This window comes from Ambystoma mexicanum, chromosome 1q (assembly GCF_040938575.1).
Source record: "Ambystoma mexicanum isolate Mex_15411 chromosome 1q, UKY_AmexF1_1, whole genome shotgun sequence".
In the NCBI taxonomy this organism is placed as follows: domain Eukaryota; kingdom Metazoa; phylum Chordata; class Amphibia; order Caudata; family Ambystomatidae; genus Ambystoma; species Ambystoma mexicanum.
In genome coordinates, this window is record NC_090922.1 from 1,121,688,526 (window position 1) to 1,121,716,453 (window position 27,928).

The following is a 27,928-nucleotide window of genomic DNA, read 5'->3' on the forward strand; positions in this document are numbered from 1 at the left end:
GGGAACACTACACAGAACTACCGTGTTGAGCAGCCAGGTTTATCTCAAGAGGGGAAATTTGAGCAGTAATGATGTTACACAGAGGTCTACAATCACAGGTGTTCAAATAAACTCTTACACTCGAGGTGTCTTTCATAAATACTTTTAATTTATCAGTCAGTTATAAAACATTCATTAGAAGGAGGCAATTATATAATAACACAAATATACTTCAATACTATTTCAAAATATTTTTCAAGAGGAGTAAAGGGCAAAGGTTATAAGAACATGAAAGGTTACAATTATTCTTAGTGTATATATTTAGAGTTCACCAGAAGAGTCAATTCAATAGGCTAGGCCAAAGTCAATGGGCTAAAGTCTTGGATATGATAAAGCAGTTCTGGTAGTTAAACAGAAAAGTCTCTGCAAAAGTTCTTCAGAGTAGTTTGCAAAAGGAAGAATCATATGTTGGGTCACAAGGTAAGTTCTCCGTCTTGTTTTACAGTACCTTACAATGAAGAAAAAGATGCAGCCGATTACTTCTGTTCCTGGCAGTTCCTGCAGATCGCACTGATCCTTGGCCTCAGTCGTGGGGACAAGATGGAGGACGTCGGGGGTACTCCAGCACTGCACTGGTCAAGGCTCGCAACTGGCAAACGTCAATTTCAGTGGCTGTTTCGCATTTCACCTACCGCACTGTTAACAACGCTGGTCCTAGCGGTCAAGGTGGACTGTCCTTGATCCGGAGGTCCTGCACTCAACCGAGAAGAGGCAGGGTCGGGCGGTCCGATGTCATGGTAGTCCAGAGGATCTTCCAAACGCTTTTGGCCAGCTTACAAGTAACTCGCAATCTGGTGTCCCGCTCTCTGGCTCTACGGTTTCCTGCAGCACTCTGAGGAAATGCAACCAGCACCAAGATTGGTGTCCAGGTGACTTACTTGGGTGTTGATTGGTCCTACCAACTCAAGGCTCCTCTCGAAGCAAACTTGGCGATTCAGACCTGCAGCAGGGCTTCACCAGGCAAACCAACAGTTCAGGAGTTGCAGCAGCCGTCCTCTTCAAGCTCTTCTTCGGTTCCTTCGTTCCAGTGGTCAGTCGACAGTGGCAGTCACCTTCCAAGCCAAGAGACTCGCCTTTTATTCAGTTCTCTCCCATTCATTCCAGCCTAGCTGCCACTCACCCAGCAGGGTGGCTGTCCTTGCCGGACAGTCAGCCAGCCAATCATCACAGAGTGCATTTGGGTCTCCTAGGAGACTTAAGCACAGGGAGTTTCAGGCACCTCCCTCACTTCCTGGCTACCCCAGACACTCTGGAGCCAGAGGCGGTCTTCACTCCCGAAGCCTTGCCAATGGCAAATGAACAAAGACCAAACCTGGTTTGGTGCGCACAGAAAAACTCTAGAAGGACCCTTCCACAAAGAATTGGCGGGAAAAAAGACCGTGCCCTGTTTTAACAAAGGAGGCTCAGGCGTCATCTTGGAAGAACATGGCTTGCGCGATTTAACGTTACCGGAGCTACGAATAGTTCGCAGTCAGGAAAAATCATGGTAATTCGTTGTAAAATCACTGCCACCAGCCATTCTTCAAGGAAAGGGTAACAATTGACGGTTATAGGAGTATCTAGACACAGGGGATTACTATTGTAAGATAGTGTGTGCTGGGTCTAGGAATTTAAAAGCCTTGTAAAGTCAATTTCACTTTACTTACTCTGGGAAACAGTAGTTTATCCCAGAGAAGGTATTTAAAGCTTGGGAATTCCTGAGGGTGCTGTGTGACAATTGAAAAAGATGATGCCTATGGAATTGGTTAGACTCCATAACCAAAGAAAACAGAGGTAAAACATATCGAAATACATGAGTGGGAAAAAGGGTCACACTCTCCAGGTAAAAAAAATCAAGTCCTCAAAATCCAGCTAAGTTGCTGGGGGTCTCTAAAGTGAAGGGAATTAGCACTTTGAGAATTCTCCCTAACACTCATCCCCAGCAGGAACAAGATCATGCCGCCAATACACTGCCCACGGACCTCAAGCAAATGGAGGCAATGACCAAAGGGTTTGCAAATGTACACGACACCTTGGATGACATTGTGGAGAATGTCACCTCAATGCATGCACAACTGGCGAAGGAAGCTTTGTGGATCACTGTAGCGGAGGAGAGAATTGGGGTAACGGAAGATATCGTACATGAGTTCCAAGTGGCAGTGACTACCCTAACCAAGGACATGAAGCTAGTTCAGAGTAAATGCGATGACCTGGAGTCCCGCTCCTAGAAGAAATAAATATTTGCATAGTCCGAGTCCCAGAGGATGCCTGGGTCTGGCAGCATGGAGTAGGAAGTTGAGAAATTATTGAAGGAGCTCCTTGATGGCCCACAGCAGTCACCCTTTTTTTCAGTGGAAAGGGCTCATTGCGCATTAACCCAAAGGCCGAAGCCTGGCAACTTTCCCCAGCCCATCACTGCAAAGATCTTGAGCTACCATGACAGATCAACTGCTTCGGCTTGTTAGAGAGAAAAAAAAAAAAAAAAAAAAAGGAACTATATTTGGGTTCTCAAATCAGATCTTTCCCGAATTCTCAGTGGCAGTGCAGCAGGAACAATGTCAATTCTCGGGGGTCAAGAAGATGCTGCAGCAGCGTGATGTCCAGTACACTGTGCTCTCACCAGTGCAATTCAATTTCAGGGGAAGCTATATTTTTCACAGTACCAGAAGAAACATTTATCAAAGCCAAAATCCAGATGGGCGGGCCGAGTAATGAAGTGGCAGTTGATTAACAGCCGGGTTGATGGGTTTTTCTCTGCATGCCTAATGTTGGCTCCGCAAGACACACAAGTATCTAGTACCTTTCTGAACTTACACCGTTACTAAGCTATATATGGTTCAATGGTTACCAGAGTTGGGAGGGGTACAGTACACTGCAGGTGGGGTGGTGGTGGTGGGGGGGAGGGGGTTTGGGGGGGTTGGTTCGGTGGGAGTGGAAAGTGGAAATGAGGGTCGACTCGGAGCGAGCAGCAGGGGAGGATCAAGACCTGCGCATGGAAACTTACAAAAATGTCTTGGCATGCGGAATTGGACGGCATGGACTTCAGAGGTATGGGGTGAGGGTATTGAAATGTGCAATTTTAGAAGGGTGATAACATAATGCAAATCTGTGTAATGAGCTGGAATGTCAGAGGGCTGGTGAACTTCGCCAAGTCAAGGAACATTAAGGCATATGTGAATAGACACAAAGCTAATATTCTTCTGCTTCAGGAGACACATGCTATGACGGGTGCCTGTCGTGGTATAGCATCCTCCTGGAGGATTGAATAGATACTTCACCTCCTATTCGACTCATGGGGAGTAATGACCCTTGTCCACAAGACATTGAAATTCGATGACAAAAGGTGTATGTTGACCCAGGGGGTAGGTATGTGATCGTGTTTTGTATTATTGTGGGAATTTAGGTTGACATTGACACCTTCTCCTGTAATACGGCAGACGATACGTCATTGGGTATTAGATGGTAGGCTTTCAAAGTCTATGTTAGGGGTATGGCAATTTATGGGGTTCTTAAAACAATACAGAGGCACTTACAACAAAGTGAGACTAGACTTAAGGCCTTCATGAACAAGTTACCTAAACCCCAGGACATTAGCGCAGCCACTGGTTGAGCTGGAACAATTCCAGACCCATGCCCTTCGGGAAGTCTGACATTTTACACAGACAATTGTGGCTAAGAAATACGGAGAGGGAGAAAGACCAGGGCGCACGTTGGCCAGAGTAGTCAAGGGCCAACGTGGGTAAGCTCAAATTGACTATCCTGGACGCGCAGGGGATGTCCAAACAGACTAGGATATCCTGGAGGTTTTCTGCGACTTGTACGGCTCATATACACTGGACGGCAACATGGTGAGCAGGCCATACACTCCTTGCTGGAGGGGCTGCCGGTGTCTCTATTGGATGCTCAGGCTAGGGATAGTATAAATACCCCTATTACGGTCGAGGAGTTGTGAACGGTAATCGGGGATCTCCCCATAAGGAAAGCGCCCCGGCCCGGATGGGCGGAAGTTTACTGGTAATTGGGGCTTTGCTGCCCCCCCCCCCACCTCTGGGAGGAATTTTTAAGAAACTCCATGCTGCTCGAATCCTTGCGTGAAGCTACTCTAAAACTGTATTACTCAAGCCAATGAACTTAGTAATGAGTGTGGGTCTTGCTGCCCTCTGCGATGAATGTGGACACCAAAATGTACGCAAAATCGCTGGCGAATCTACTGCTTATAATAATACCCCATACAATCCATTGTGATCAAGCTGGGTTCATCCTGGGCAGGTCTACATCCCTGAACACCTGGCATTTGTTTAATGCCAGGTTCTGAATACTCACAGGGCATAGTAGGTTTGTCCTTTTTCCTCCCCCTGCTATTAAATATTGTGTTTTGTAATGTGTTTCACTCCCTTGTTCCCTCCCTTTGCCCTGTGGACACTTATTTGAAACAGTATTTTACTTGCTGTATAAGCGCCTAACAAGCAAACAATAAAATCATTTTTTTTTTAAAGTGTCATGGCTAGGTTGAATCCAGAATCTGAGACACTGGTAGTGACTTTAGATGCCCAGAAGGCATTCTACATGGTCTCATGTGAATACCTACAGGTGGTGCTGGGCAAAATGGGCCTGGTCACTAAAATGCAGCGTTCTATTAGACTTATATACTCGTCCGTTAGCTGGGGTACTTGTCAACTTGTGTTTCGGACCAATTTGTGCTGGAGAGAGGTGCACACGGCAGAGTTGCCCTTTATCCACCATTCCGTTTGCCCTAGCTATCGAACCAATGGCGGCCTTGGTCCGCGAACGCCATAGACGGTGTGCTACACGTCTTAGGGCCCCCCCTGAGATAATTCTGCTACATGTGGACAATGTTCTGCTCTATGTCGGAACCCCACAGACTAATCTTGATCAGATGATCCGAGACATCGCGCAAATGGGTGAATACACAGGCTTCATGATAAATTAAACAAAATCCAAAATCTTCCCGCTGACGGGGTGCACAAAGAAACTTAGCGGTGCATACCCCCTCCGTTGGGTTCCTAGACTGTATTAAATACCTCAGGGTGATGGGGTCTAGAGAGAAGTCCTCCCCTTCAGGATAACTATACCGCTCAAGAACACTACATTGAGGGTAGGCTGGCTAGATGGAAATCGCTCCCTATCACGCTGAGTGACAGCCAGGCTGGAATGAAAGGGAGAAAACTGCCTTTCAGTCATGGAGACTCGCCTTTTAAACAGAGTCGACCACTGGAACGAAAGAAACAAAGACGAGCTGGAAGAGGACGGCTGCTGCAACTTCTGGACCGTTGGTTTGCCCGGTTGGTTTGCCCGGTGAAGCCCTGCTGAAGGTCCGAATTGCCAAACTCCATTCGACAGAGAAACTCCTTCAAGGACGGCTTCTTCCCTTGAGTTGGTGGGACCAATCGACTCATAAGACACCTGGATACCATTCTCAAGGCTGGCTAGGATTAACCAGGGAGAGGGACACCAGTTTGGGTTCTTGAATCTACAGCTACTGGAACTGAAGTGACTCGATCTTGTTTGCTTTCTTCACTCTTGAGATAAGCCTGGCTGCTCAGCTCGCTACCAAAAACTGTCTGGTACAGACTTCTAGCAAAGGTTGGTTTGGCTAACACCTGTATTCCTAATTGTGTGTAGTGGTCCCAGAGGGTACTGCATGCAATGCTGCCTAACACCTGGCAAGCCCTTCTTTACCAAGCTGCATGGCTCACTTGCAGTTCCTGTTGCATGCGGGTGCAGAGCGTAAAAAGTGGTCCGATATTGCACTTCCATATAATAAGGGAGGGTTTACTGCACCACACATTGAAATATACTGATATACTGGCGAGCTGCCCAAGCCCAGTTTGCTACATATTGGTATGGTAGTGAGGTGCAACACCTAATGTTGAACTGGAGGAATTGGCAGCGGGTGCCACTAACCCTAAGACACTGATTTTAGATCAGAAATATAACGAGGACTGCCCATATAACCCGGTGATGGGGACGGTGAACGCCTGGCATACTACTTTTGCCAGAACATGCGCAGACCGGCCATACTATAGATGGCTTCCGCTGTGGAAGTTCCCGGGGCTGGGCTCACATGGGACTGAGCTCTGGTGACACGTTGGGAAGGATGCGTTTCCTGAGGGAAAGGTCATCACTCCGCAGACATGGCGGCAGGGGGACGGAAGTATGGTGGTGAATCTGATGCAGTATTACAGGATTCAGGCCACAGTCTGCATGGTGGGTGGGCTATCCAGCTGAACCTGTGAATGTGGAACTAGAGCATATAGAAAACTCCAGGGATTGGCAGGGGCTCTCATCTACACTGTATAAGAGGATATTAGGCAAAACCGACCACAGTCCCCACGGCTCGACTCAAATGGGCAGACACTCTAGGGGTTAAACTGTCCTACATACAATGGGAAAATATGTTTGCATACTTAATATGCATTGTTAAATTCAAGTTTTAAACTTATGAAATTCAAGGTGTTAAAATCAATTATATTACACACATGACTAAATGTACCGTAGTGAGAATTCAGTATGTCCTAGGTGTTGCGCACAAGAAGCTGACCATCGGCATACTTTTTGGAGTTTTGTCCAATTGATTGGATTCTGGGATCCCACTCTGAACACGTCTGAAGTTCGGATGGAACGTTCCCCTCTTGGCGTACTGTTTGGGATGGGACTGGATTTTCGGTGAAGCAACTCAGGGCGTTTGTAAATATGGGATGCAGGATTGCCAAAAAGATGATATTACAAAAGTGAAAGACAAACACCCACCTACATACGGGGTGTGGCTGGTGGAGCTTACGTGGGCTCAGAACTGTGAAGACCACCATGTTGCAACACTACCCTGTACCTCCAGACTCAAGGATATATGGGACCCATGACTGATCACTTTGCCATATCTAATATGCTTGTGCCAATCGACTAATACTTAGGTAACAACAGTCTAAACTGAGACGGTGAAGATGGATCTGCATTTTATGCTTGTGGTTTCCCCCCCCATACCTATATGCCCCTCTTGTATTGTCTATGTATAGTGGTCCAGTGGGATGAGTTGCTTTTATCCTCCATGCCTGTCTATGCCAAGTTTAAATAAAACGTTTATAAAAATTAAAAGAAATGCGTACCTCATTCTTTAGGGGTTTAAGCTGTATTTTGTCCTACTCATGTATGGCCAAAATTAAAGAAGTATTTTATACCAGTTTGTGTAAGTGTGTTTGTCTGCTTCCCTGTGTGTGCTCATTGTTGCCCCCTTACAAACTCACAACCTCTTGAGACTTAACCTAGACCACTCACATTGCTACCTTGAACAGGGTTGGCTACAGCCCCCAGAGTTGTCCCCGTCACAATACTAGGTTGGCCTTCTAGATCTGTCCACCAGGACAGAGAATAGAAAATCAGTCCCAACAGTGGGCAAGAGAGTGGTGGTACGAGTAGAGATTAGATTGAGCGAGAGGAGACCAGGAGACAGTGGGAGAGTAGAGGAGAGACGATAGTGCGAGATGATCAGAATGTAAAGGGTGCAGTGAGAAGATGACGGGTGGAGAGAGGGAGAATTATTTAGATCAAAGGACGTTAGATAGGAAATAGCAGCGGTAGTAGAGTAGGTGCAGGTAGAGGAGAAAGGAGTGGACAAAGGTGATGCGTGAGAATGGTGGAGGGAGAATGAATACCAACCCGAGAACATCCAATAGAGCAAGGTCTTCCATTAGGAAGAGTCTAGCTTAGACGGTAGAAAATATTGCTTTAGTCAAGTCTTGAGGGACGCTGCGTGGAATAGAGTGGAGGAAGCACACTGAAGGTTAAGGAAAATCCTAAAGCACCCCTAAGTCCAGACTCAATTCACTCTTTCCCAGAGGCTACTTAAACCTCTAAAGTGGCAAAGCCCATCTGGATTTTTGGCACCATTCGTGAGACACAGTCAACCTCCACCTTCACTCTCCTCTTCCACTGCATTATGATCATTCGCCAATAATGAGGATTCGAGAATGTCTCTTTACTTTCTTATTGCAGGGTGAGTTATGAGACCTTCTCTGCTATTGTTTACAATGTCTTAATTTCAAATGAAGGCTTTTTTTCATTTCTAGAATGTCTATATGCTTGAAGACCAACTACAAACAGGAACAGTATTTCCTTACTTGGAGAATCCATTAACTAACAAAATGTTTATGGTGTGCATCTTGCAAGCAAATAAAGGGGCAGAACACAAAGGAGGACATGTTGGAGGGTTTTATAAAACATGTAGATTAGATAATTGGTCCAATCAATGACAATATTTACATTTAAGGGGAATGTCTATGCTACTGGAAATCAAATGCACAAATTAGAAGAATGGACTTTATATTTCCAGCCATTATTGGACAGACAAAAGAAAGGGAGTCATTTACTATCAACGCATCCGAGATGGCAGTGTGTGCATTTTAACTATTATTAAAATGTACTTCGTAGACACCCTCATTTACTGATGCTCACCCCTATTCACTACAGTAGGTACTAGAAGGAGGAATCATTTGGAAAAGTGTCTGAAGCAAAATGTTCATGTTCGATGTGTTGGTTATTCCTTTGAAATGCATTACTACTGTATACAGTTCAAAAGTGTTTATTAAAGCTTTTCAAAAAGGGAATTTAAATTCTTTTTATCACGCCACTCCAAATATGGGAAATGGCAAGGTTACAGTTTACATAAGTTCATTCACAAGAAGAAAGCACAATCAATCTTTCTTGGGCATTTTCTCAAATGCGCTTAAGCCATTGAGTGACTGAAAGATGCAGCACCAAAAACAATATCATTTGGAAAAGCTCCATCTGATGCAAAGCAAAAATCAATGTGAAGAGCTTCTTGCCAACCAGGGGACAAGAACAACTTTCTCCAGGGCAAACGAGATGCCAGTGCAAACTGAAGCAGGACTTGCTGACATGAGGACAAAAGCAACATACTCCAGGACACAAGAGACACCAATCGATCAGGACACTGGCAACGCTGGGTACCCCAGCTAGTTGTACATAAATGCCACATGGTCAAATATTTGAAGTGGGGGGGATGGGCATTAAGATGCCTGAACATTATAGCCATGTTTTAATTGGACTATGCATGAGAATACACACGGTAAACTGCATAGTGTACAAAATAAAGAGGGCAAATAAGCCAGACAAATAAAAGGAGCAATTGCAGTCACCCTCTCCGTTAAAAAAATAAAAACCCAAATGAAACTAAGACCAATCTTTGATCATTGTAACTTCCCCAGAATACAGCAACTAAGAGCAGGCTTTATCAAACAGAAAAATTATACAACCTTGAACGTCTTCGTTCTGCATGTCTCTCAGGTTCTTCAGTTTCTTCTTTACCTTCCTTGATTTGTCTAGGCTTTGTTTTGATAAGCTGATCAATTTGTTTCTGAACAGGTACAGGAATTCTTGGGAACAAGGTGGAAAACCACTCAAGTTTTGTGAGAAAAGAGCGAAGCATTACCCCAATAGTCATAATACAGCCTCCGCCAGCCTTCACATCTAGGTCCTAAAATAAATGAGAAAAAAAACACAAAGCAAAATGCCACTCCATCAAAATATGAGCTTTTCAAAAACCAACTTAATAAACAGTTTTCATTTTGAACATTACAGAACTACTCCAAACTATTAACAAAAATGGCTATCAACCTGGGTATTCTGTCTTTATAATTGCTGGCTTCAACATTAAAAAGCAGGGGGGTGAGGAAAGAGCATGTATGTGGAACCCCAACCCCGTTCGTCTACAGCCAACCAGGCAACATGGTTAAAGATTATACTGCAAGACCATAAGTTTGATTGAACTGAAGAATTCAATAGCTCCTTTTACGGAATCAGTGTGTACTTTTCAACAGTAGTCAATGTACTTACTGCCTTGTGTATATATAATAGTCTGTGAAAGGCTCCTAATGAAATAACTGAAAGCAATAGCAAACCAACTGCCATGAAGCAGCGAGGTTTCTAATTTAGAATTGTGTGCAAAATAGAAATTGACAAAGAATTGGAAATGCATAATCCATGATGACCATTGTCTCTCAAAAGGGTCATTACCGCATGAAGGCCTTCAGGATATGCCCTCTCACAGCTCAGGACATGTTAGTCAGCTATTGTCAGTCCAAAACCTACAGTGCAAGCACACAAGGAAAGTGAGATTCATTGTCATCTAAACAAGAACAAAGAATTCTAATGTAAAACTGCTTGCACTCTCACACATTTAAGTGTTCAGGTTAATTTCCAAAAATAAATCGCAGCACAACAGATCTACAGAAGAAAAGGTAATTAGTTTATAGGTCTTAAACACAATTGCATTAAAATAAGGGAAAAGTACAACGCAACGCAGTGAACAAGGGGTAGCACATGCGCATTAGCCAACATGCAAAGGGGGCATTTGTAGTTAAAGAAAACCTTTGGTTCATTTATTAACCATCTTCCTATATTTGCCGTCTGCCATGCATCTTCTCCATATTTGCATAAAGAAATGCATAGTAGATAGACTTAATGATCAACCCTATACTAAGGAAGCTAAATAGTTCAGGGCAAAGAAAGTCTCCAATTAAGTACCCATATATATCATATGCTTCAACGTTACAAAATATGACACTAAGATTCATGTTTATATTTAACTAATCAAAAGACTAACAACTAAGAAAAGATTACTTACCGTTAATGGACGTGATGCAGCCAGAGGGGTTGCATGCGCTCATTATCCTGTGAACATGTCACCCAAACTTTTGAAGAATCCCAGAAGACAATAGGTTAAGGGTTATAGAGTCATCCAATTTGCCACAACCTCTCCCACTGAAAGCAGCATTAACTAATTTTTAGGCTTGTGGGCAGGCAGATTCAAAGAATTCAAACTTAGCTAGCAAGCAATACAGCGTTATGCAAAAAGACAAAAGACGGCGGACAGGCAGATGCAGGGAGGGATTAAAAGGTAGACATCAGTGCTACAAGGGTGGTCGAAAGACGACAGTTTAAATCTGAATAATATAAACATGTCAGAATCCGTAATACACCATTTAACAATTGAACTTTCATAGATTAACTATGTTGAGCATGTTCCAAAACTGTACAAAGAGTGCTGGGAGAGCAGCAATACGGACCTGCCAACAAAAAAAGCATTTCATATCACCTGCATCCCCAGGGCATTAAAACTGGTATACAGATCTACACACAAGTTGCAGAATGTACAACTTCCTGGCAGAAAAGTGCAAATATTTGCCAGAGAACATTCCGCATCATGAAACAAGCCAACCCCTACATGGAGACTCAAATGGTTTTCGAACAGCATAACCACCTGCATATTTGCTTTACAGAGATCTTCCAAAAGAGACATGCCTGTGGTAAGCCCCCAAATATGCCTTACCAATTCCAAGTGAGCAGGAATGCCATTCGAGTGGTCATATTGCTCAACTTACAGAACTCAAAAACTAGCAGAATGTGGAGCGGAGGAGGGTGGCAAAGAGTGGCAGTAGTGGCTTGAGGGATTCCAAGGGGGTGCCCATGATTTGGCGAACAGGGAGGGCGGGAGAGTGTAAATGATGGGAATGGGGTTCCAGGATGTCCCCAGGAGAGGTAGGACAATGAATCCTTTTCACAATTCCTGTTGAACAAATGTTCAATGTATAAGTTGAAAACAGAACTTATGGCTTATAAAAAACAAGGAAGACTGTTGTCCCAGATACTGACTGTCAGCCAAATCCATGGTCTCAAAGGATTGTGTGCAATTGCAGAAAAGACCACATTAAGATCACCGAAATGCTAAACAATGGGTGATCTCTAAAAAGACAGTTGAATTGTATCTTGACCAAATTAGAGAGAGGAGCAAGTAAGATAAGGAACAGGTTACTTACCTGCAACTGTTCTCCAGCATGGGTCTGGTATGGATTCACATGCTCATGAATATTCCCTGTCAGGCTGGGAATCCTCAGTAAAGAAGTAAAGAAAAAAATCAGTTTCATTTCTCAACTGTCTTTCTCCTAACAACCAATCACTGGTCTCTGGGTCGTACTGCCCTCAGCCAAAGACTGCCCTAGAGAAGAGCCGCAGAGGGGTAGGCGGGAGGGATCGGTTGTGGATCCATGCCAGACCCATGCTGGAGAACAACAGTTAGAGGTAAGTAACTTGTTTCTTCTCCAGCATGGGGTCTGGCATGGATTCACATGCTCATTAATAAAGAATACATAGCAGTACACACCTGCACAACCACAGGAGGTGGGAAGGCACAACATTAAGCTTCTCAACATTAAGCATCTCTTACCTCCTCACCAGGCTCATCTTCAAGCGAATAAGTTGCGCGGCACTGCTTGGCCGACTCTGGACTCCTCCCTGGAATCCCTGTCGACACAGTAGAATTTTGTGAAGGTGTGCGTCGACATCCACATAGCAGCCCTGCAGATGTCAAGCAGGGGCACACCAGAGAAGAATGCTGTAGTTCCAGATATCGCTCTGGTGGAGTGGGCTCTCGGACGGCCAGGCAACAGTTGGTTTGCCAACCAGTGACAATGGGTGATGCAGCTGGAGAGCCACCTGGAAATGCAAGCCTTAGAGAGGGCCTCCCTTGGTTCACAGGGCCAAAGTTTACAAACAGTTGCAACGTCTTCCGGAAACTCTGTGTGGTCCACATAGAACTTCAGTGGTCAAGCCACATCCAGCGAGTGGAAAGTCCTCTTGGCCGGCGACAAAGGCATCGGAAAGAATACAGGTAACACCAATGGCCCGTTTAGATGAAAGTCTGACGGCACCTTGGGCATGAAGGAGATGGGGTGCGCCCGTAGCACTACCCTAGTCTCGTGGAATGTCAAATAAGGTGGTTTAGAGGGAGGGCATGGATCTCCCATTCGTAATGCAGAGGTGATGGCCACAAGAAAAGCTGTTTCCCACAACAAGAATTTCAGTGGAGCCGAATGCATAGGCTCGAACGGAGGACCCATGAGCCTAGTCAGCACCGCATTGAGCTCCCACGCCGAGGCCTTCACTGGAGGGACCAAGCAAAATAGTCCTTTGGCGAACTCCTTGACCAATCGATGCAACCATAAAGATGATCGTCCAGGAGATCTGGAGTAGCGGGAGATAGATGCCAGATGAACTTTGATGGAAGCATGGTCCAATCCTGCCTTGGCCAATGACAACAAATACGGAAGCACCTGTGGAGCAGTGACGCGTAGATGGTCGATCTTCTCAGTATGGCACCAAACAGCGAACCTCTTCCACTTGTGCCCGTAGCATTTGAGAGGAGATGAAGCTCTGGCCTTGGCGAGCACCTCCTTTCAATCTGCTAGTAGATCGTAGCTGCCCCCCCCCAAACTAATGCTGCAGGAGCAAGGCCTTTAGGTGCAGCGATCCTGGGTCGTGGTGAAGAATTGCACCTCCTTCCCTGGCGAGAAGATCTGGGACTGCCGGAAGCTTGACTGGAGGGGCCGCTGACATGTCCAGAAAGTCTGGGTACCAGATCTGCCTCGGCCACGCCGGTGCGACAAGGATCATCCTGCACCGGGACCGTCTGAGTTGATTGACTAATCGAAGAAGCAACGGCAACAACACATACAGAAACAGGCCATCCCGGGGGAAAGAATGCGTCCCCATGCTCCCAGGCTGGGGAAAACCTGCTGTCACACCTCCGGCACTTGGTGTTAGTCGCTGTCGCAAACAGATCGATCCTGGGATTGCCCCATCAGCAGAACAGGTGATCCACTTGGTCCTGCCGAAGTTCCCACTCGTGGCAAGAGCGCAGCTCCCTGCTCAGAGAGTTGGCAAGTATCTTCGTGCCTGCCAGATGAAACGTGATTGACTCCCCTCCCCCCCGCTTTCTGATTTAGAACATCATGGTGGTGTTTTCCGTGAAGACCTGTACCACCTTGTCCTTGAGGGACGGAAGGACGAGGGCCCAAAACACTGTCCGCAGTTCCAACACATTGACGTGAAACGTCTTCTCTGGTAGCCACAGGCCATCTTGCATGAAGACTTCCGGTGTGCGCTCCCCATCCTTCCAGGGAGGCATCCGTCGTGACTGTCTCCTGATGAGGTGGGGTCTGGAAATCCACGCCTGCGGACAGATGTGCGCACACACCCTACCACTATATCGCTCAACAGAAACGCTCAGCGAGTGTGACTTTGTCCTCGAAGCTTCCCGACACTTGTATACAATAGGCATTGAGGAACTCCTGTAGTGGTTGCAGCCATAGCTTACACAGCCCAATGAGGTATATGCATGCATGCCAAGCAGGGAATTGATGGACCTCAGCCTTGCGATCTTCAGGGCCAACAGCCGCTGTACCTTGCTCAAGATGGCCGCTATCCTCTCCTCCGACTGAGACGCCAGGCACGACACTGTGTTGAGTCGGGCTCACAGAAACTGCGTCTTGCGATGGAATCAAACAGGACTTTGCATAGTTCACCGAGAACCCCAGATCCGTCAGGAGTTGGACAGTCCTTGCTGTGTGTACGACAGCGATGTCCTTTGAGCCAGTTGTCCAGGTAAGGGTACGCGTGGATCCCACGTAGACGCAGCTGCGCCACCAGGCACTTGGTGAACACTCTGCGCCGACTTCAATCCGAAGGGAAGGGTCTTGAACTGGTAATGTTTCCCTTGAACCACGAAGCGGTGGCCCTTGTGAATGGGGATGTGAAAATAGGCATCTTTCAAGCCCAGCGACGATAGAACGTTCCCCCTCCTCTTCCAGCTGTCCTAGCACTTAAGAGTCACCATCCGAAACATTTGAGACTTTATGTACTTGTTCAGACAGCAGAGGTCAGGATGGGCTTCCAACCGCTGGTCTTTTTGACGAGTAAGTAACGAGAGTACACTCGGAGACCCGGTGCCTCTTTGGGACGAGCTCTATCGCACTATTTTTTAGCCTGGCCCGCACCTCCAGAAGAAGGACACAGTTTTCCTGCCAGGCCACTGGTAGTATATGGGGACACTTCCGTTGGAAATCTAGGGTGTGTCCGTGGGCGAGAGCATGCAGCACCGAATGGGCGGTGGAGATGAAGTTCACCAGCCAGCCTCCCACCCGGGTGCTCAGCCGGGGGCCCGACGCCACGGCCAGTTTAATCCTGTTTTGACATCAAAGCGTCGGGATGGGGCCCTTGTCAACGACGTCCTCCGGATTTGGCACGGCACCTGTAGGTCTCGTGGGCAGACGAGCGGGAGGGTTGATGGTAGGATGAAGCAGCTCCCCCGAATCCTTTGGGAGAACCCTGGGATTTTCCTCCGGAAGTCCGAAAGGATGGCTGTCATTGCTGAAGCATGCCCAAGGCATGAGCCGTATCAGTGTCTGCCTTGATGGACTAAAGAGACTGTCTTCACGAACAAATTGTCCCTGTCGAAGGGCATGTCCAACACCTTCGACTGAACACCCTAGTGGAAATTAGTAGTGGCCCTAAACCAGCCTCGCCGATGAAGGCAAACGCTGTTGCCCATTTAACAGAAACCCGTGTCGGGGATGTCCGTTGCCACCGTAATGGCGTGGTCCGATGCTAACTCACCTTCCTGTAGGATCTCCAAAGCTTCCGCCCTCTTGTCGTCGGGAAGGAAGTCTAGGAGGGGAGCGATCTTGAACCAAAGCTCCCTGTCGTAACGCGCCACGATGGCGAGGGAGTTTGCGGCCTTGATGGTCCTCACTGCCGACGTGATAACTCTTCGCCCCATGGCATCCAACCTCTTCCGCTCACTGTCTGGGGGTGCAGGATGGGGAGGCCGCCGACAAGGAGGCGCCTATAGATTTCTTCTTGGCTGCTGGCGAAACAAGAGTCTGGAGATGGCTGGGACCGTAAGCACTTGGGCGCAGAGTCTGGCACTCTGCATTTCTTCTCATAACCGCCCCTCTTCACCAGGGCAGAGGAAGGGTTATTCATAAAGGGACAACCCCTCGTCCCAAATGTCATCCAAGAGCGGGATCGAAAGTATGGTCTTTCTTCTTCGCCGTGCTGGTAAAGGAAACCCTCTTACTTCTCCTCAGGGAAAAGCTGGAACAGCTCCGAGGCCCTTGAGATCATGGCGTGAAACAAGCCCATCTCGTTGGGCGGTGAAGACCTGGGCGGCGGAGACTGGAGATCCCCAAACTGTAGTCTTCATCTATGCCAGTCATCACTGTGTCCGGATCAGTCTCATCCCTCTGAGATGGTGGTTCCTCCGATGGTCTCGGGGCCACAGGTGCAAGAGGCATCCTTGTCCGGATGTCCGAGCATAGGTTATGCAGAGCGTAGAGCAGTGAGGATGTCCAACGAGATATCGCCAGGTGGTTGCTGAGGTGGCTGCGGTGACAGCATTTGCGGCTTAGGCTGATCCTCCAAGCCCTGTTGCTACTCGTCGGTCTCATTGTCATCTTCGTCGGGATCCTTCCCATAGGGCATGCGCTCGATGTATCGTTCCTCCTGGAAGGTCCGGAGGTTGGTAAGCTCCTCCTCAGTGGAGATATCCAACCCCTGAATCGCTACCATGCCCCCCCCCCTCCATTCTCTGCGACCAAAGGAGACGGTTTTGGAGAAATTATAGGCATCTTCTCTGGTGTCTTTGCAATGGGTTGAAAAGAGGACTCCCTCCTGGCAGGCAGGTATACTCTTGCCTTCGGGGCGGTGCCCTGCAGATCCGCCTCGGCAGCCTTTGCGAGGGATGCCACAACTCCTTCGATGGAAGGGGCCTTCATCAGATGCACCTGGGCCTTCATGACCTTGGTCGAGCCAGAGGCCTTCACCCTAGCGGGAGGGTCTGAACTCCGCTCCCCCTTGACCTTCTCCTGTCTGGGTCTTCTCCAAGAGCTTGCCCGGATGGTCCGACTTTTTCTTAGAAGAACTTGAGTGTTGCCTCGTGGTCGAAGGCACTGTACTCGCCCTGGCCGCCATAGACCCTGTCGCAACGGTGCTCCCGGTCGCAGTGGACTTGCAGTGCTTAGCCTTTTGGGCCCCCGAGGGAGGAGTGCCCTCAAAAGGTCTGAGAAGACCGCTCAACTTGCTTCTTCTGGGCAGGGGAGGCATGCTGCCAGTACTCACCCAAAGCAGGGGCCTTGGCCTGCAGCCACCCGTTGAGATGCCTGCTTCGGTCATTCAGCGTGCAGGGTACCATCTCCTGACAAGACGCACAGTCGTCCTCCACGTGCATCGTGTCCGAATGCAGGCAGTAAAGGCACACGGAATGTCTGTCGTCCGGAAAGACATTCCATATGTTGCAGCTGGGGCAAACCTTGGAGAGGCGCCAAGTCCTTCTCATCTGCCATGTTCACGTGGGCGCAGGCCTTGAAGAAGCTTCTGGAATCCTCCAAGAAGAAACTCACCCTTGAGGGGCGCTGAAGAATCCGAAAACGGGTCCACTAATCGGAAGTTATATCAATGGAGCTTGAACTTGATTGACCAAAAACTAGAGCAAAACTCTTAGAAAAATTGCAAAACGCAGTAAAAGCTCGAGCGCTATTGCACAAGGCCTCCCAACACTTGAACGTGCTGTAAAAATCTGAAGATGGCTGCCAGAGGAGGGGCTTAGGTAAAGGGCAGTCATTGGCTGGGGGCAGTATGACCCAGAGACCAGTGATTGGTTGTTAGGAGAAAGAAAGTTCAGAAATGAAACTGATTTTTTCTTTACCGAATATTCCCAGCCTGACGGGGAATATACATGAGCATGTGAATCCATGCCAGACACCATGCTGGGGAAGTGCCACTAAGATAAGTGATGGGAGACAATTATGCCCTGCACAAGTCCAGACTTATACCTAAATTACACCAAAATAAAATAGGAAAAAGTAACTGCTGCCAGCAGCTTGACCCTTTAGCACACCTGAAGTAACCAAAAAGCCTCAGAGGGTTAGTCTAGGGCAAAACAAAGCATACCCCATTGTACTGCATTGTAAAATGCATTGTACAATGATAAGTTACCAAAAGTACTAACAAGTTACCAAAAGGTTTATTATAGATACAAATAGGCAAAGGTAAATCTTGGTGGTTAAGTACTTTGTCATAGAATCATAAACTCATAAAAACACACAATGCTTAAGGTACACAGACCAAAGCATACACCTTGTTCGGAATTACTAACAGTATTTCTAGGAAAGTCAGACCTAATCATACATATTTAGAATAGAACACACCTATTCAGGGGTGGAGGGGGTTAAGTGAAACCACATGATAACTTTGGATTACTTTACAGTAAGTGAAGTGTAGTAGACCATCAGGCATGCAGTGATACTCTGTTACGAAATCACTTAGTAAACAAACCCTGTTACCAGGATACTTTTCTGAATAGTGGACACTAATTCATGGAACAGTATAAACCTATACTTACATACAAGATAACATACTACGTGAGTAAGACCTAATGTTGTAATAAACTATTACAGGTACTTTTCAGATCAGTGGAACACAGACTAAGATGAGCTATAACTCACCAACTTATTTTAGGATGGCACAAGGCAGCACTAGGTTAGCAAAACCTACAATACACTTAAGAATTGCACACCGCTATTCAAGATAAGTAAGACCCAAGGCAGACTTATTCTAGACTGGCTATACAGCAGCTCAAGGGAAGCAAGACCCAGTTGGTAAACGTATACCCTTCTATTCTGAAAGAAATAGTTAGGTGAAGTTAACAGCATTACTTTTGGGAAGTGAGTGACCCAATTCACAAGTGAGTAAAACAACCGTATATATACTTTTAAGAATGGCAAAACACATTCAAAAGGATAGTAAGAACTTTAACTGCTCATATTTCAGAGGGACAGTTACCAACAAACACTTAAGTAACTTTTTAACACTTTTTATACTTTAAAGCAGAATCCTTTTCTTAGCCAGTCTTTCCCTAGTTTATTCCCCAAGAGGCAGAAGAAGGACCCTAGTGGTCTAGGTGCCAATTGTAGGCAGGGTGCGATAGGGCAGGAAAAGTCAGAGTTCCTTGGAGGGATTCCAGCAAAGGGCATGGACGAACTGGATAAGAGGACTTCCAATCACATGAATCACCCCCAAAGCTTCACAGGAATCACAAAAGACTTAAGGTAAGCAATACCCCAGCCAACACAGTACCTCAGCACAGAAAAAGCTTGAAGTAGGACATCTTCAGGATCTGTCGCCAAAAACCAGGTCAATGAATTCCTTGTCGTGAAGGCTGAATACAGGACACTGGAAGGGCATTTGAAGCAGGGATCAACAGCAAAGAGGGACTCCGCTTGCGCACAAAACAGTCCTAGTTCTAATGCAAATTTCCACAGCCATGTTGTATATAAAAAAAACAGGGGAACACATTCTCCAGGGCTGTCTATACTAGCCCAGAAAATCTGCGTCATAACATATGCCTAGTGGCTCCAAATGTTCCAGGGGAACTCGATTCTTGAAGGCTTGAAGGGCTTTGATAACTGCTAGTAGTTCCAGAAAGTTGTTGGGCTTCCTAGTTAGCACCTGTGTCCACAGGCAGTGAGCAGTGTGATGCAGAAAGTGAGCGCCCCCACCCAGTTATAGACACGGCTGTTCAGAGTGGCCTGGATCACCGATGCGTGGAAAGACTGTCCCCTTAGCTGATTGTTTCCGTTCCACCAATCTAGCGATTGAACCAGAGGCTGCAAAACCACCACTAGCTCGTCCCAGAATCCGCTTGCTTGTGACCATTGTTTCGCTAGCCACTCTTGCATTGGACGCATGTGCAGCCTGGCATGAGACACCAGGTAGATGTAGGAAGCTATTCCCAGCAGGCGCATCGCCTTTTGTACTGTTACCTGATGACCGGCTACATACTGAGGTGTTTGAAACAGCGTGTTTCAGACCTCTGTACGGAGGGATACACTAGTCTGACGTCTGTTATTAGTGCCCCCAGAAAATGCTTTACTTGGCTAGGCACTAGACACTACTTCTTTTAGTTTATGGAGAAGCCCAGCAGATTGTTTGCTGTGGGTTTAGAAGGCACTTCTGGGTACAATGGCATGGACTGCCTTTGCAAGTGTGCAGTCACCACTGCTAGGACCTTTGTGAATACCCTGGAGGCTGATGCAATGCCGAATGGTAGCACGTTGAATTGGTTCTACTAGTTTCCCAATTTAAATCTGACATATTTAGTGCGCTGGCAACATTAAAATATGCATCCTTCATGTCCAATGCTGCCATGTAATCCCAACCCCTGAAGCAACAAGATCCATCCTGTCTGCTACCCCTTGTACCCAAACAGTTTAAAGACCAAAGGAGAAATGTCATTCTTTGTGGACTTTATGAGCAAGCTGCCCACTCATCCAAAGCCTGCTGAGCTGCCTCCTATGCCTCCTCCAGTGTCGGTGGCATCCTCTCTTTCTAGGTCCTTTTATGGGGAGCTGCGGGCCAGGACATGTGGGTGGATGATCAATGCCTGTTGAGATGGCGAGGACACCTACTTACAGGGCCAGGATGACCCAGACCTCATCTTTGTCGACCCCTCTGTAGCTGAGGGCAGTCCCCCTTCTCCTATTGCAGACCAACCTCTCACAATGAGCTGCCGAAGAAAGCTGCTCACCATTTTGGCATAGACACAGAGGAATCAGTCCCACAGGAACGGACTTTGTTGTGAATATCCTCAACAAGAATAAACCTGGCCAGGCTATACCACTCCTGGAGTCTAATCAAGAAAGGGGTGTCTCAGGAAGGGTCATTGTAGAAGACATTTCTGGCTTAGAAACTCAGGGTTAAGCCAGAGACACAGGAGGCCCTTATTAACATGCCCATCGAGGAGGGTCTCCTCTTTGGCAAAGCTGTTCACGGACCATCTGGCGACAGCAGAGAAAGAGCATGAAACCACCAAGACATCTGATCAAATTTCAAACAACCCCTTCGTCCCTGAGGTGGGCATTAAGCACATGCTGAAACCTTCGGGCACAAGGCTCTGGAAAACCAGGCCTTTCAAGAACGTCTGGTCCACATGTTCAAATGTCCTATTGGTACCAGCAGCGACAAAAGGACAAGGCAGAGCTGCAGCCTCTAGGGGCACAGCAGCCCCTGCCTCCAAATAACGTGCCGATGCATGTTACCTCCCATGTGTCCACAGTCTGGGGAGGTCGCATAACACTCTCGCTCAGCAATGGGTGGGAATAAAGTCAGACTGCTGGTTCTAGATACAGTGACCCAAGGATACTCAAGTTCCTCGAAACACCTTTGCCACCATCCACCTAGTGTAGGACGACTGTCCTCCAAACACCTCAACATCCTCAAGGAGGGGCTCTAGATCCTACTCCAAAAAGGAGCCATCGAGCTAGTGCCCTTTATGGAACAAAATCAAGGTATTTATTCAGTGTACTTCCTTGTTCCAGTGCTGGACCTTCTCCCTGCAAACACTTATGTCAAATCACATACATTCAGGATGGCAAGGCTGCAGGAAGTCATCCCACTATCGGCGTTTCTGCTGGGAGTGGCGAGATCAGCCCAGGGTGTGTCCTTGGGGCTCTCCCTAGGGCACTTTTTGTTGAGGCAGAAGCCAGGCGGTGAGGATTTAGCTTCATAGTATTCAGAGGCCAGTTTACCATGAGCATTGGACTCCTTGTGTTTTTCCGAATGAAATGCGGCGTGCTTCGACAGCCGTTCGCCGGAGTGTCTGCATTATCACCTTGCGATAAGCGCGCAGGCAAAACCACAGCGGGTGCAGTCGGCGGCTGAGATGCACCAAATGACAGCGCACACCGGGGCGGGCGGGCGCGTGTAGGCGTCGCCAGAGGCCTTCCTCATAGCAGCATGCAGCAACTGCCTTTTGTTAGGGAACATTTTCATTTTTGTGCTAAAATCCAGCCACCCTAGCGACCCCAGCTCTTTTGCTGGACTTAGGACTTTAAAATTTGAACTCCCGAGTTAGTGGACATTTTTCTCACACGTGTTTTTACCGGATTTGAATTTTGTGTTTTTACCAGATTTTGGAGTCAGACAAACTCCAAAGGCATCTGCTTTTTGTATGGTGCCACACAGCTTCTTCAGTGCAGTGTCACTGAGAAATCCTTTGGATTTCTCATAAGGTTTAAATACTTTTTTTTGGATGAACTACAGTTCCCAAGAATAGTAAAGTGAAACTGACTTACTTACCTTTTCTCTTTGTAGGTCCAGCACACACCATCCTATGTGGAGTGCTGGGGGGTTACTTAGTAGCCCCTTATCCTACTTTCCCATGTAACATTTTTATGTTACCCTCACTACTTTAAATGGCTGGTGGCAGTGGTTTAATTTTTACTCCCACTGCGCTTTTCTACCGCAGGATGAACCCTCAGCTGCAGTTCAGCACCCATGGGTGACCGCAAAATGGCACCAGTCTGTTTTCGCCATTTTCTGTTTGTGAGGTCTTTCTTGGCTTTTACTCTGTGTGTTGAGACAGGTTTGAGCCCTGAAGCCCACCCCTGGCTCCATGTGAGGGAGGGTGCCGAAACTCCCGTCTCTAGTAGTGCCTTAAAGAAACTAGTCCCGATTGGCTGGCTGTGCAATTGACAGGGTTAGGCAAGATTGTATGCAGTACCCTTTGGGTTTACTACAACAACCCTGACTGTGTTGAGCAGCCAGGCTCATTTTTAGGAGGGGTCAATGTGAGCTGTGTGGAGGGGGTGGGGGGGTGATTCAGTGACTAAGCTCTTACACACAAGATTTCCTGATTGAACAATTATTTAAGTCAGTTTGAGTAAGCCTTCTTCAGAAGGGGCAATAGAATAGTAACACAAATCCATTGCAAAATACACACTCTTAACTCCAAATCAGCAAATACCCATTTGGGATGGCACACATACACTTCCTACACCCTCAGGTAACTTAAATAGCTAGGACACCGTGGACATTAATATATCACTGTTGCATTTAGAGTAAGGAGTATGTCAAAGAAAAAGATTAGAATAAAACAAGAGACCTCACAAATATTCTGAAGCAGGTATACTTTTGGTTGCCCCCCCAATGCCAAGTAAGTTATCCCCTTCCTGGAAGGAGGGCTAAACACAGAGTCGGAGGGAAGAAGAGTGATTCAGGGAGCCAGGCCAAAGTCAATTGGACAAAAGTCAAGGGAAGCTGAAGCAATTCTTGCAAGTAGGTAAATGTCTTGCACAATGTTTTAGAAGTCTTTGTAGAAAAGAAGAAATCAAAGTAGCGCCACAAGCTGATTAGGTTTGTGAGGTAAAGAAGCCGACAGCAACTCTATAGAAGCAACCAAGACCAGTCTCCACTGAGAACAAGTGAGGTTACACAACAAGAGGCAAGTTCTTAGACTTTACAGTACCTTTGGTTAGAAGAAAACGATTCCAGTGGCTTCTGTTTCTGTGCAGCTCTGCAGATCCTGTGTACCTGGGCCTCAGTTATGGGGACAAGAGGGAGGACGGCTGTAGGACTCCTGCACTGCAACGCGACAGTCGGCGACAGAAAAAGGACCAACTTCTATTCACTGGCACGTTGCCGTTTCAGCTCCTCGCGTCGAAGCAAAAAGCACAAGCACCACCACAGACTATTGGCTCTCAAGATGGGCTTTCGTTGCATCTGGGGTCCAGCACTCTGTTGAGGTGCTCCGGCTCGGTCAGTCCTGCTTCCTGGGAGTCCGGAGGATTTTATTGTAGCTCTTGGCCAACTTAAAAGCAACACACACAAAGTGGTGTTCCTCTCCCTGGCTCTTCGGTTCCAGCAGCAACTGCAGTGGAAATACAACCAGCTTCAAGAGGATGTCCAGGTGGCTTACTATGGAGTTGATTGGACCCACCAACTCAAAAAGGAAGACGTCGTCCTTTCAGGGCTTCTCTAGTCGAAACAAATTCGGAGCTTGAGCAGCAGCAAGGCTCACCGGCAAACCAACGGTCCAGGAGTTGCAACAGGCGTCTCTTCTACGGATTCCTTCGTCCAGTGGTCGACTGCCTTCCAAGCCAAAAGGCCCCGCCTTTTCTGCAGGTTTCTCTCATTCATCCCAGCCTAGCTGTCAGTCACCCAGCGGGGTGGCAGCCAGCCGGCCAATCACCACAGAGTGCATTTCTGTCTCCTAGGAGACAGAGCACAGGGAGTTTCGGGCACCTCCCTTGCTTCCTGTCCCCGCCAGGCACCCTTGAGCCAGAGGCGGGCTTCACTCATGAATCCCGCCAAAGACAAAACGAACAAAGGGACCAAACCTGGTTTGGCATGCAGAGTTCATCTCAATAAGGACTTTTCCACAAAGAAATGGTAAAAAAAAAAAAAGACGGGGCCATTTTGACAAAAATGGCACCCTTGGATGCCTTACTGCAACTGCGAATGCAGCCCGCGGTAAAAGCACAACACAGTAGTTAAAAGTAAACCACTGCCACCAGCCATTCGAGGAAAGGGTAACAAAAATTTTACATGAGAAAATAGACAAAGTGGATACTAAGTAACCCCCTCCAGCACCCTATTGTAAGATCGTGTGTGTTGGGTTTAGAAAGTTACAAATGTAAGTAAAATCAATTTCACTGTACTTTTCTTGGAAACAGTTTATCGAAAAGAAGGCATTTAAACCTTTGGGAAATCTGAAAGACTTCCCTGTGCCACTGCACTGAAGGTGCTGTGTGACAAGGTAAAGATTATGCCTATGGAGTTTGTCAGACTCCAAGAGTTCAAATTACATCACAAAAGCACACCAGAGGGTGGGAAAAAGGATCTCTCTCCCCAGGTTAAAAATTAAAAGCCCTAAAACCCATCAAAGTTGCTTGGGGTCTCTAATGTAGAGAGGAATTAGCACATTTCTTAGAATTCTCCCTGACAGACAGCCTAGGCTGCGCATGAATGGGAGAAACCTGCTTTGAAAAGTTGAGGGTTTTGGGACTACAGGCAGAGCGGACCACTGGAACAACATCCAAAGAATAAACCGTGAACGAAGCTTGCTGCAACCTCCTAGACCTTCAATTGCCCAGAGAAGCCCTGCTGCTGTGCTTACCTCCTTTTTCAGCTTGACAAAAAAGCTCCAGACGGAGCAAACTACTTCTCCCCTTGGGTTAGTGGGACCAACTAACCCAGAGACGAGACGCCCTCCCCAACTTGCTGTGCCTCTCCGTTGCTGCAGAAGCCCAATACCCGGGGTCCAGTGTCCGTAGTCTAGTACAATGTCTGCCGCAGAACGAATCTGGCTAGAAGCGCAAGGAGATGCCCAAGGACCCTCCAGAAGCAGGACCTCCAGATCCAGAGTCCCCTCACCTGAGTGCAGGAACAAGGGAGCGAAGGAAGTCCAACCAGAGTCCAAGATACGCATCAATGCTGTTTGCTAAGTGCTCAAACCGCAAAGTGCAGCTGAATCGAAAGGAGCTGTAGCTGCAAACAACCTTCCAGAGTACTGCCGCAGGAGCACTCCAGACGTCCTCCCTCTTGTCCTCACAACTGAGGCTCAAGAACCAGGGTCTTATTCCTTTGAGTTGGTAGGATCAATCAACTCATAAGCCACCTGGACACCATTCTCGGAGCTGATTAGGATTAACCAGGGAGAAGGACACCAGCTTCTGTGCTTGACTACAGCTACTCTAACTGAAGTGACTCCATTTTGTCCACGTTTTCCAACGATGCCGTGCAGTACAGGAGTCCCAAAGCCCTCCCTCTTGTCCCCAAGACAGAGGCTCACGAACACCGAGATCTGCAGGAACTGCCAAGAACCAACGTCTTCAGCTACATCTTTTGCTTCATATTAAGGTACTGTGCCAACCTGATTGAGAGAATGCATCTCTTGCAGTGAAAGTTTGTGGAACTTTCCCAACTTGCAGGCCTAATCAGCTTGTGACCCAACATGTGATTCTTTTTTGTGCAAACTACTTCTGAGAACTTTGGCAAAGACTTTACCGTTTACTACAAGAACTGCTCTTACCTATCCAAGACACTAGTCCATTGACTTTGGCCTTGGCCTATTGAACTGAACCGAGTCCTCTGGTGAACTGAAACTATTTGCACTGCCTAAGAAAGTATTTGTGATCTATTCTATTAACCTGTGCCCTTGCCCTCCTATTTAAAGTAACTAAAATGCTATTTTGCTCCATTGCAGGAGAGCCTAATTTGCTCATAAACGTACTAGTTTTGGTGTTGAAGTTTTTGTGCATGATATTAAGTTGCCTCCCTCTAGTGAACGTTTTCTAAATGATTGTGTAATAAATTAATACGTGTTTTACCAAGAAATAAGTGTCTACTTGAACCACTGTGATTTTAAGACCTCTGTGTAACTTCTTGTACTGCTCACATTCCCTCGAGATGAGGCTGGCTGCTCAGCTCGCTACCACAAACTGTAGTACAGACTTACACCAAAGGTTGGTTTTGCTTACACCTGTAGTCCTAATCGTATGTGGTGGTCCCAGAGGGTACTGCATGCAATTCTGCCTAACAACGGCTGGCTTCCCCTGCTGACACAATAGGGAGCCGCCATTTGCCTTGGGGCCCTTCGCCGCAGGGGCTGCTGGGCAGAGGGCTGCCCTGGGATGGTGCGTTATGAACAGTGAATCAGCCCATCAGGTGAAAGGGGGCGGGGACGATCAAGCAGGGCCAGGAAGCGGGAAAAGCAAAGATGTTCAATGCGCATCGAGAGCTTCAAGTATAAAAATATTACCAACCAGGCCCAAAATGGAGAGTCTACCACGCACACCTTACCTACCCACAGGGGACTGCTCAGTGGCACTGCACAAAAGGTGCAGTGTGTCACAATGCAAAAAGCAGATGCCTATGGAGTTTACCAGGCTCAACAGTAAGAAACGCAAAGAACCTGATCAGAAAAACCACACGAGAGAGTAAGAAAAAATGCCCACTCACTCCAGAGTTAAAATTAAAAAGCCCTGAGTGCAGAAAAAGATCTGGGGTCTGTAAGGTTAAAGGGAATTGGCACAGAAATGAAAATTCGCCCTAGCAGCTATCATTCCTATGCTGACAATACCTAGATCTACGTCGGATTAAACATCCAGTGGAGGCATTGGAGAGGGTCCTGTCCTGTGCTAATAACATTCAGAATTTGATGCTGGAGAAAAAACTCCAGCTGAATCCATACAAACTGAAATTGTCTTGTCAGGGTTTGCTGGAGGTTCCCTTTTCCAGAACCTCTACATGCAGCGATATGCGTTTCTCCCTTGTAAGCCTGTGAACTTGAACTTACTGCCAGATAACTTAAGACAAAGTGAATCCCTGAGCATATTTAGAAAGAAAATGAAAACATACTTATTTATATAAAATATGGTACGCTTATTAAAAATTGTGTGATCCTTTGTTGAATTGCCATCTGCGCCCAAATGCAGGTTTTCCACTGGGACCCCTCCTGGGTAAGCGCTATACAAATTCAGAAATCAAATCAATATGGTCCACAGACACACTCAAACACTATGTATTGTAAAAATAAAGTGTTTGTTTAAATACACAGACCAAGATAATTCTTGGGTATACATCATATAAACAATCGTAAAAACCAACTCAATACCTATGGTATACAAACGAAGGTATAACCTTATTTAGAGGAGCAAGAAGCATGAAAATATTACCCAACAAGCGGTATCTGGCCATTCTATATGACGTGTGAAAATATACAATGCCTCAAAATGGGCAAGTGTACTTTCCTATGTATACTGATTGGGTACTGTAAGGTAAGATGTTCATATTTGTGATAAATCTTCCAACCTGTGTCAACGCTAAACATTTTGCTTGCACTTGGGGATTATTTCTCCTTGTCCCTTGGTGAGAGGGAATCTCTTTCCCTCTCCCTAGTCTTTCACTCTTTATGGGTGACGTTTTTATGTCTCTCCATAGTGTATGGTTGGAGTTAAAGTTTCATTTAACTTTTAGGCTTAGGCTGGGTTGCCCTTTTGGGGTTCCCTGTTCGTTTCTCTTTAATGTTCATTGGTGAACTACTGGTCCCAAGGGGTGAAGGGGGATTTCCATCCCCTTTACATTTTAAGTAGTGACCCAGAACGCCCCACCTTATGTGGAGTGCTGGGGGAATGCAATGTATCCCCATTCTTACATAGCTGTTAACATTTGTGTTACCTTCAAGTTTACTCGAATGGCTGGT

The 27,928-nt window shown here is 46.8% G+C and overlaps 1 protein-coding gene across 1 annotated transcript in view; it reads right to left on the reverse strand.

Annotated features, from left to right (window-relative positions):
• Window positions 1-27,928, reverse strand: part of PRPF38B (pre-mRNA processing factor 38B) — a 137,573-nt gene that overhangs the window by 25,546 nt on the left and 84,099 nt on the right. Inside the window, exon 5 of the mRNA XM_069641864.1 lies at window positions 9,309-9,529. Within this exon, the coding sequence (XP_069497965.1) occupies window positions 9,309-9,529 (221 nt within the window). The remainder of the gene's footprint in view (window positions 1-9,308; window positions 9,530-27,928) is intronic.